General features: G+C 35.3%; 1 protein-coding gene across 1 annotated transcript; it reads right to left on the bottom strand.

Moving 5' to 3' along the window:
• Nucleotides 1-9,063: 9,063 nt before the first annotated feature.
• On the bottom strand, nucleotides 9,064-10,272 carry LOC117340470 (putative uncharacterized protein DDB_G0285119). The gene has a single exon (XM_033902229.1). It carries the CDS (start codon nucleotides 10,270-10,272, stop codon nucleotides 9,064-9,066), a length of 1,209 nt encoding a protein of 402 aa, XP_033758120.1.
• Between the last annotated feature and the right edge of the window lie 1,298 nt (nucleotides 10,273-11,570).

Genomic DNA, 11,570 nt, shown 5'->3' with positions numbered 1-11,570 from the left:
TATATGGTTATAAGGTAGAGACAGTATATATGGTTATAAGGTAGAGACAGTATAGTTATAAGGTAGAGACAGTATGGTTATAAGGCAGAGACAGTATATATGGTTATATGGTAGAGACAGTATGGTTATAAGGTAGAGACAGTATATTTTTAAGGTAGAGACAGTATATATAGTTATAAGGTAGAGACAGTATATATGGTTATAAGGTAGACACAGTATATATAGTTATAAGGTAGAGACAGTATATATGGTTATAAGGTAGAGACAGTATATATAGTTATAAGGTAGAGACAGTATATATGGGGTTATAAGGTAGAGACAGTATATATGGTTATAAGGTAGAGGCAGTATATATGGTTATAAGGTAGACCCACTATATGTGGTTATAAGGTAGAGACAGTATATATGGTTATAAGGTAGAGACAGTATATATGGTTATAAGGTAGACCCACTATATGTGGTTATAAGGTAGAGACAGTATATATGGTTATAAGGTAGAGACAGTATATATAGTTATAAGGTAGAGACAGTATATATGGGGTTATAAGGTAGAGACAGTATATATGGTTATAAGGTAGAGGCAGTATATATGGTTATAAGGTAGAGACAGTATATATGGTTATAAGGTAGAGACAGTATATGGGGTTATAAGGTAGAGACAGTATGCATGGTTATAAGGTAGACACAGTATATATAGTTATAAGGTAGAGACAGTATAGTTATAAGGTTGAGACAGTATATATGGTTATAAGGTAGAGACAGTATATATGGTTATAAGGTAGAGACAGTATATATGGTTATAAGGTAGAGACAGTATATATGGTTATAAGGTAGACACAGTATATATAGTTATAAGGTAGAGACAGTATATATAGTTATAAGGTAGAGACAGTATAGTTATAAGGTAGAGACAGTATATATGGTTATAAGGTAGAGACAGTATATATAGTTATAAGGCAGAGACCGTCTATATAGTTATAAGGTAGAGACAGTATATATGGTTATAAGGTAGAGACAGTATATATGGTTATAAGGTAGAGACAGTATATATGGTTATAAGGTAGACACAGTATATATAGTTATAAGGTAGAGACAGTATATATGGTTATAAGGTAGAGACAGTATATATAGTTATAAGGTAGAGACAGTATAGTTATAAGGTAGAGACAGTATATATGGTTATAAGGTAGAGACAGTATATATAGTTATAAGGCAGAGACCGTATATATGGTTATAAGGTAGAGACAGTATATATGGTTATAAGGTAGAGACAGTATATATGGTTATAAGGTAGAGACAGTATATTTAGTTATAAGGAAGACACAGTATATATAGTTATAAGGTAGACACAGTATATATAGTTATAAGGTTGACACAGTATATATGGTTATAAGGTAGACACAGTATATATAGTTATAAGGTAGAGACAGTATATATAGTTATAAGGTAGAGACAGTATATATAGTTATAAGGTAGAGACAGTATATATGGTTATAAGGTAGACACAGTATATATAGTTATAAGGTAGAGACAGTATATAGTTATAAGGTAGAGACAGTATATATGGTTATAAGGTAGAGACAGTATATATGGTTATAAGGTAGAGACAGTATAGTTATAAGGTAGAGACAGTATAGTTATAAGGTAGAGACAGTATAGGTATAAGGTAGAGACAGTATATATGGTTATAAGGTAGAGACAGTATATATGGTTATAAGGTAGAGACAGTATATATAGTTATAAGGTAGAGACAGTATATATGGTTATAAGGTAGAGACAGTATATATAGTTATAAGGTAGAGACAGTATAGTTATAAGGTAGAGACAGTATATATGGTTATGAGGTAGAGACAGTATATATGGTTATAAGGTAGAGACAGTATATATAGTTATAAGGTAGAGACAGTATATATGGTTATAAGGTAGAGACAGTATATATGGTTATAAGGTAGAGACAGTATAGTTATAAGGTAGAGACAGTATAGTTATAAGGTAGAGACAGTATAGGTATAAGGTAGAGACAGTATATATGGTTATAAGGTAGAGACAGTATATATGGTTATAAGGTAGAGACAGTATATATAGTTATAAGGTAGAGACAGTATATATGGTTATAAGGTAGATACAGTATATATAGTTATAAGGTAGAGACAGTATAGTTATAAGGTAGAGACAGTATATATGGTTATGAGGTAGAGACAGTATATATGGTTATAATGTAGAGACAGTATATATAGTTATAAGGTAGAGACAGTATATATGGTTATAAGGTAGAGACAGTATATATGGTTATAAGGTAGAGACAGTATGGTTATAAGGTAGAGACAGTATATATGGTTATAAGGTAGAGACAGTATATATGGTTATAAGGTAGACACAGTATGGTTATAAGGTAGAGACAGTATATATGGTTATAAGGTAGACACAGTATGGTTATAAGGTAGAGACAGTATATATGGTTATAAGGTAGAGACAGTATATATAGTTATAAGGTAGAGACAGTATGGTTATAAGGTAGAGACGGTATATATGGTTATAAGGTAGAGACAGTATATATGGTTATAAGGTAGACACAGTATATATGTTTATAAGGTAGACACAGTATGGTTATAAGGTAGAGACAGTATATATGGTTATAAGGTAGAGACAGTATATATGGTTATAAGGTAGAGACAGTATAGTTATAAGGTAGAGACAGTATGGTTATAAGGCAGAGACAGTATATATGGTTATATGGTAGAGACAGTATGGTTATAAGGTAGAGACAGTATATTTTTAAGGTAGAGACAGTATATATAGTTATAAGGTAGAGACAGTATATATGGTTATAAGGTAGAGACGGTATATATGGTTATAAGGTAGACGCAGTATATATGGTTATAAGGTAGAGACAGTATATATAGTTATAAGGTAGAGACCGTATATATAGTTATAAGGTAGAGACGGTATATATGGTTATAAGGTAGAGACAGTATATATAGTTATAAGGTAGAGACAGTATATATAGTTATAAGGTAGAGACAGTATATATGGTTATAAGGTAGAGACAGTATAGTTATAATGTAGAGACAGTATATATAGTTATAAGGTAGAGACAGTATATATAGTTATAAGGTAGAGACCGTATATATAGTTATAAGGTAGAGACGGTATATATGGTTATAAGGTAGAGACAGTATATATAGTTATAAGGTAGAGACAGTATATATAGTTATAAGGTAGAGACAGTATATATAGTTATAAGGTAGAGACGGTATATATGGTTATAAGGTAGAGACAGTATATATAGTTATAAGGTAGACACAGTATATATAGTTATAAGGTAGAGACGGTATATATGGTTATAAGGTAGACACATTATATACAGTTATAAGGTAGAGACAGTATATATAGTTATGAGGTAGAGACAGTATATATGGTTATAAGGTAGAGACAGTATATATAGGTATAAGGTAGAGACAGTATATATAGTTATAAGGTAGAGACAGTATATATAGTTATAAGGTAGAGACGGTATATATGGTTATAAGGTAGAGACAGTATATATAGTTATAAGGTAGACACAGTATATATAGTTATAAGGTAGAGACGGTATATATGGTTATAAGGTAGACACAGTATATACAGTTATAAGGTAGAGACAGTATATATAGTTATGAGGTAGAGACAGTATATATGGTTATAAGGTAGACACAGTATAGTTATAAGGTAGAGACAGTATGCATGGTTATAAGGTCGAGACAGTATATATGGTTATAAGGTAGAGAAAGTATATATAGTTATAAGGTAGAGACAGTATATATAGTTATAAGGTAGAGACAGTATATACACTGTATGGTTATAAGGTAGACACAGTATAGTTATAAGGTAGAGACAGTATATATGGTTATAAGGTAGAGACAGTATATATAGTTATAAGGTAGAGACAGTATAGGTATAAGGTAGAGACAGTATATATGGTTATGAGGTAGAGACAGTATAGGTATAAGGTAGAGACAGTATATATGGTTATAAGGTAGAGACAGTATAGTTATAAGGTAGAGACAGTATATATGGTTATTAGGTAGAGACAGTATATATAGTTATAAGGTAGAGACAGTATATATGGTTATGAGGTAGAGACAGTATATATAGTTATAAGGTAGAGACAGTATATATAGTTATAAGGTAGAGACAGTATATATAGTTATAAGGTAGACACAGTATATATGGTTATAAGGTAGAGACAGTATAGGTATAAGGTAGAGACAGTATATATAGTTATAAGGTAGAGACAGTATAGGTATAAGGTAGAGACAGTATATATGGTTATAAGGTAGAGACAGTATATATAGTTATAAGGTAGACACAGTATATATGGTTATAAGGTAGAGACAGTATATATGGTTATAAGGTAGAGACAGTATATATAGTTATAAGGTAGACACAGTATATATGGTTATAAGGTAGAGACAGTATAGTTATAAGGTAGAGACAGTATATATGGTTATAAGGTAGAGACAGTATATATGGTTATAAGGTAGAGACAGTATATATAGTTATAAGGTAGAGACGGTATATATGGTTATAAGGTAGAGACAGTATATATAGTTATAAGGTAGAGACAGTATATATAGTTATAAGGTAGAGACAGTATAGTTATAAGGTAGAGACAGTATATATAGTTATAAGGTAGAGACAGTATATATAGTTATAAGGTAGAGACAGTATAGTTATAAGGTAGAGACAGTATAGGTATAAGGTAGAGACAGTATATATGGTTATAAGGTAGACACAGTATATATAGTTATAAGGTAGAGACAGTATATATGGTTATAAGGTAGACACAGTATATATAGTTATAAGGTAGAGACAGTATATATAGTTATAAGGTAGAGACAGTATATATGGTTATAAGGTAGAGACAGTATATATGGTTATAAGGTAGAGACAGTATAGTTATAAGGTAGAGACAGTATAGTTATAAGGTAGAGACAGTATATATGGTTATAAGGTAGAGACAGTATATATAGTTATAAGGTAGAGACAGTATATATGGTTATAAGGTAGAGACAGTATATATAGTTATAAGGTAGAGACAGTATATATGGTTATAAGGTAGAGACAGTATATATAGTTATAAGGTAGAGACAGTATAGTTATAAGGTAGAGACAGTATATATGGTTATGAGGTAGAGACAGTATATTTAAGCATTAAACTGTCTTTTTATGGATTATATGGTCTATATAGATGCCAGAGCTTTGCAGACAATCTTCATAATGCGCGCTAGCGCATTATGAAATGATTGTCTGCAAAGCTCTGGCATCTATATAGACCATATAATCCATAAAAAGACAGTTTAATGCTTATATTTACGTTTTCTATATTAGTTTCTTTTCGATTTCAACTTTAATTTTCATTATAATTTAAAATCTTACTTTTACCGACGTTTCCATTGTCAGAGGTCATCAAATTGAACAGCCTATTGTGATTCACGTGCTGATTGGCAAAAAAAATAAATAAAAAAATAGTGCGTGGAAATAATTAAAAAAATACTGAAAACATCATCAGATATTTTAATAACAATATCAATAATATTGGTAGTCAGTATTTCAGAATATACGGATGAATTATTCAGTTTGTTAACGATTTCGGATTAAAAAAAAAAAAATTACCATCCGGAACAATTATGCGGATGGAAATTTCACCCGTCACCACGCGCACGCAACGGCTGACAGCATTGACAGAGTTTAGCTATGAAAGTTGAATATGCAGTGGGAGAAAGTGGAATTCGCCAAAAAATCAGGTGTAAACATGTTCTTTGATTGCATGGAAACAGCATTACAGTTTATAGTAGCTACAACAGCACCGGTGTCAGGGATACGACCAATAAGAGAAGTGACAGTGGCCGAGGGAGTTAGACGAGCTTCAGCGACAACGTTGCTTGTGACGGGTACCATGGCTGTTTCAAGTTTAGGATGCGTTAGACACGATAATGCACCACGTGATGCTTTCTTTTGTGAAGAAGAAGCTGTTCTATTGTACGACCGGAGAGAAGCCTCGTTCTTATGATTTGACATAAACATGATGTGTCGGGTTTCAAAATTTTTGTCATTCAAACACTGGGTGGCGGTGGCGCGCAAACAATGTGGTGTGTAATGATTTTCCACTCTGGCCCCGGAACAAATATCTTTTATTAAATCTTGTTTTATTTCCATTTTCGTGATTGTTAACCATTCTTACCTTTATTTTCGTTTTACATTTTAAGAATTTGTTTTCTGGTCTCTTACTCTATCCGATAGCATGATGAGCAATGATAAGATGCCATTTGTTTACATTGGTTGCAAGTAGTTCCGGGGGATCCGGTCGCGTATGAATAACACCTGAATGCACGATTTGGGTGTCAGTTATGCATAGAATGGTGTCACGCTTTGGGTGTCAGTTATACTCTCATAGACTGCAAATTTGTTTAGTTTGTTTATATCATGGCTTTGCCATCCAAATGTAAATATATGGTTATAAGGTAGAGACAGTATGGTTATAAGGTAGAGACAGTATATATGGTTATAAGGTAGAGACAGTATATATGGTTATAAGGTAGAGACAGTATGGTTATAAGGTAGAGACAGTATGGTTATAAGGTAGAGACAGTATGGTTATAAGGTAGAGACAGTATGGTTATAAGGTAGAGACAATATATATGGTTATAAGGTAAAGACAGTATATATAGTTATAAGATGGAGACAGAATGGTTATAAGATATAGATAAGGGTCTGCTTTTTATAAACAGGATCACAAATAAATGTTGATAAAATATTAAATTAATCAAACCAGTTCACTAAATATTGATTTATCACGAGTCTTTAAGGAAGTGGCACATCAAATTGTTTTAACGAATTAATATGATTACCCCATTACATAATTTAACATTACATTGGTCACACAGTTCATATCAACGATGGAATAAGTAAAAAAATCATCAAATCATTATAGAGCAAGCCGTGTGACGTGTTCACTAATGACGTCACGATTTTGCACGTGTCTTTAATAATCATAATATGAATGCATGACCTGTTTGTGATAAAACGCTAAAGGCCTTTGAAACATTAACACGATGCTTGATACATTTGTTCCAAACTATAACATTTGATAAAAAGAAAACATCTACTTGAATATGTTGTTCTCGTCCATTACATTATTGGTTTGTCTAGGTTCTAATTTCACCGGCAATCAGAACCTCATTAGTTTGCTACCATGACAACGAACAATCGCCGATAACCTGTGGTTCTCTGTTCTTGAACCATTTGGGAAATTATATCAAATGGTCCAGATAAACGCGTGAGCGAGATTCTGACATTGATCGTTAATGGAATCAAAACAGTTAATCGTTGTCCCAAGAATGTGTTGTAAATGAAGCGGCTATGATCACGAGGTCGTGGCACGGGTGTCTCCAACAGGTCATACAAATGGTCATGTAGTAATAACGACAGTGCAGACAAGTAAATTGTTGAATTTTCCAGGCGATGTTCCAGTATCTAAAAGGGAAAACTCAGAACTTATATGAGATACGATCGCAGTAATGTGCCAGTTTGAAACCACAGTAGTGATTCAAAATTAAAACCAGGGAAACACAGGAAGATAAGTTTAGAAAATGAGTTTTTGCTGTATTAGTGCGATTACGTGTAAAACTACTCCTTGCGGATATTTCACATGTCATGTAGTAATAACAACAGAGTAGACACATAGATTGTCGAAGTTTCCAGGCATTCGCCACCTTTTCAAGAAAAAAAATCCTAACAATCACATACAAACAAAGAACACGAAACAATAGCACAACTTTAGTAGATAAACAACAAACGATATAGTTATGGTTGTGTTAATGATCCCTTCGGTCGGTAGTCATTCGCCGAAGGCCTATTGCAAATTAATTAGAAAACATTTTAGGCGGTCTACAGAGGTTGTGTACAGATCGGTTAGATAAATAGTCTAACAAAGGTTTAATTAATAACAGCGCATGTCTCATGTTAACCTATTTCCCACAATTCTCATTGGCTAAGAAATGGAGGTTAATATTTTCTAATATGAACATGATATTTCTATTTTAAGAAACACTGATTTAGTATTGCGTTTATGACGTCATAATAATTGTGACGTCACGATTAATGTCTAAGTGTACATTTCCACCCTTTTCTTATCTAAATAAATGACAACATTGTATTTCAAAAAGAGGTTACACAACGAGTGGTTGTTGGATATGGAATTTATTTCACTCGAGTAAGCTATTTTTTTAAGGTTACAAAAGCCACGATCTTTACAAAATAATTTACGAGTGTGAAATATATTCCTCATCCAACAATCACGAGTCGTGTGACCTGTCTCTACCACAAAAATATCGGCTTGAATCAAAGGGAAACGTGGCCAGGTCTTTTTTAGCGTATGCAAATAAGGTGTAAAGGTGACAGCTGGGACCAGGTGATTTGACGTCATTCGATTATTGATGACGTCAATAACAATTGTAGTTCGGATAAAAGTTCGAATTCTTGACCAATGAAAAGACCGAAAGGTTATAGCGGACTATAACATACAGTCTCTATATATCCAACGGTCGGCACATAGCACAGCGTATTGTGGTAGAAAGGCCTTTAAGCAATACCTCGCACGTGCAGAATATATTTATTTTTTGAACATGGATACAGCATCGGTTACGTAAGCAAACACTCCTAGATTTTTTTAAATATTCAGACATCTTTTATACAGTTGTTTCTCATATACAATCCGCGGACACACAGCATAAATTGTGCATACCGTACATAGCAGTAACGACAATGACAACAACTAAACAAAAATCACGTGATGAAATATATACATCCGTCCTGGTCATTGTACATGTATTGATTCTTCGGGGGGAAAGAGTGTCGATTGTAGAGATATCAAAATGTATTTGTTTATCAGACCAGGAATGGGACAAAATTTTATTATCTGCTTCTTAACTCCAAATTTTTTCTCTCATCCTTGTTGAACGAACAAATACATCAACTGTATGCAACCATTCTTGACCTACAGCTCATGACCGCAAGCTAAAGCTAGCTGAAGTGATATTGCTGCTGTGTACGGTCACTAAATGTTATATAAGTCTTGTTGATGGTGGAAGGCCCGTGTTGTTGTTGATGATGGTTGAAGTCCCAAGTTGTTGTTGATGGTTGAATGCCCGAGTTGTTGTTGATGGTTGAAGGCCCGTGTTGTTGTTGATGGTGGAAGGCCCGTGTTGTTGTTGATGGTTGAAGGCCCGTGTTGTTGTTGATGGTTGAAGGCCCGAGTTGTTGTTGATGGTTGAAGGCCCGTGTTGTTGTTGATGGTGGAAGGCCCATGTTATTGTTGATGGTTGAAGGCCCGTGTTGTTGTTGATGGTTGAAGGCCCGAGTTGTTGTTGATGGTTGAAGACCCGTGTTGTTGTTGATGGTTGAAGGCCCGTGTTGTTGTTGATGGTTGAAGGCCCATGTTGTTGTTGATGGTTGAAGGCCCGTGTTGTTGTTGATGGTTGAAGGCCCGAGTTGTTGTTGATGGTTGAAGACCCGTGTTGTTGTTGATGGTTGAAGGCCCGTGTTGTTGTTGATGGTGGAAGACCCGTGTTGTTGTTGATGGTTGAAGGCCCGTGTTGTTGTTGATGGTTGAAGGCCCGTGTTGTTGTTGATGGTGGAAGGCCCGTGTTGTTGTTGATGGTGGAAGGCCCGTGTTGTTGTTGATGGTGGAAGGCCCGTGTTGTTGTTGATGGTTGAAGGCCCGTGTTGTTGTTGATGGTGGAAGGCCCGTGTTGTTGTTGATGGTTGAAGGCCCGAGTTGTTGTTGATGGTTGAAGGCCCGTGTTGTTGTTGATGGTTGAAGGCCCGTGTTGTTGATGGTTGAAGGCCCGTGTTGTTGTTGATGGTTGAAGGCCCGTGTTGTTGTTGATGGTTGGATGCCCGTGTTGTTGTTAATGGTTGAAGGCCCGTGTTGTTGTTGATGGTTGAAGGCCCGAGTTGTTGTTGATGGTTGAAGGCCTGTGTTGTTGTTGATGGTTGAAGGCCCGTGTTGTTGTTGATGGTTGAAGGCCCGAGTTGTTGTTGATGGTTGAAGGCCCGTGTTGTTGTTGATGGTTGAAGGCCCGTGTTGTTGTTGATGGTTGAAGACCCGTGTTGTTGTTGATGGTTGAAGGTCCGTGTTGTTGTTGATGGTTGAAGGCCTGTCTTGTTGTTGATGATGGTGGAAGGCCCAAGTTGTTGTTGATGATGGTGGAAGGCCCAAGTTCTTAACATCTTTGCTTACGGAAATTCATTAACTTAAAAGTTTCCGTATGATTTTTTTTTCAGAATTTTAGGAAAGTTTCCAAGTTAAGAATTCCTTTTATAGAGAGTAATGTTTCTATGGAAATTTTAACTAAAAGGATTTCCTTCAGGTAAGGGAAGTTTAAGAAACTGGGGCCAATACAAATCGCGACGTAATACTTGTAACAGCCTTATCACTTTGCAATTGCCCCCCCACTTTTTTCAGTGGGGGGGCAAACATATCTTTTTGCCCCCCCACTTTTTGACATCCAAAATCTAAAAAAAGGGGATAAAACGCGAATTTATATATTCATTTCGATAAATATCTGTATATTTCCGAACTGATAATGTTTTCTTGAAGGCAACGATAAAAACTTTATCTTGTACATCCGGAACATTCCGACTTTTATACTATTATATCAATCCTCAGACCTGTGCAACAGCCTGGTAAGTCAATATTTATATCTTTATAAGAAATTTTGCTCAACTTCATCACATAGATTCAATAAGTTGATGATAATTTGTGAAGTTAATTGAGTTCATAATGAGAAAAAAGACAGAAACACAACATGAAGAAGAATGCGCGGTTTTAACGTGAATAGAGTGATACTTATTACCGACAGGTACGAGGAAATACAAAAAAAAAAAATCGTCTCGCGCCTACGGCGCTCGCTTTATCACTAAATTACTGACCCCCCTTTCGATTGCAGATCTACAGGGGGGCTTCGCCACTCTGGGACCCGCTGGGCGGCCACCAGACCTCTCGCAAAAAAGAAAAAAAATCGGCTCGCGCCTATGGCGCTCACATGATCACTTAATTACTGGACCCCCCTTTCGAAAACTCCTGGATCCGCGCCTGATCCCGAATTATTGGAAATGTACTATATTCATTTTCCGCGGAGGACTTAGACCCCCTTGACCCCATATCAGGGTGCTGCCCTGGACCCGCTGGGCGGCCCCTCGTACCCCGCAAAAAAAAATCGGCTCGCGCCTACGGCGCTCGCATTATTACTAAATTACTGGACCCCCCCCCCCCCCCCCCCGCCCTGGGCGGGCCTGGTGATTCATGTTTTGCTATATTTAATATATATATTCTGATTTGCGTAAATAACTTATTTTGTACTACATAAATTATCAAAACTATTATGGGATGTTGAAATGATAATTATTGGCTAATTTTGCGGAGATGGCATACGATTTGTTTAGTGTGTAAAATTTAAGGTTAAAAAAAATTTTGCCCCCCCCACTTTTTGACGACTTCCTACGCCACTGTTACAAACTGAGTCAAA

Source organism: Pecten maximus, chromosome 13, assembly GCF_902652985.1.
Source record: "Pecten maximus chromosome 13, xPecMax1.1, whole genome shotgun sequence".
Classification (NCBI taxonomy): Eukaryota; Metazoa; Mollusca; class Bivalvia; order Pectinida; family Pectinidae; genus Pecten; species Pecten maximus.
This window is presented reverse-complemented; position numbering and strand designations above follow the sequence as displayed.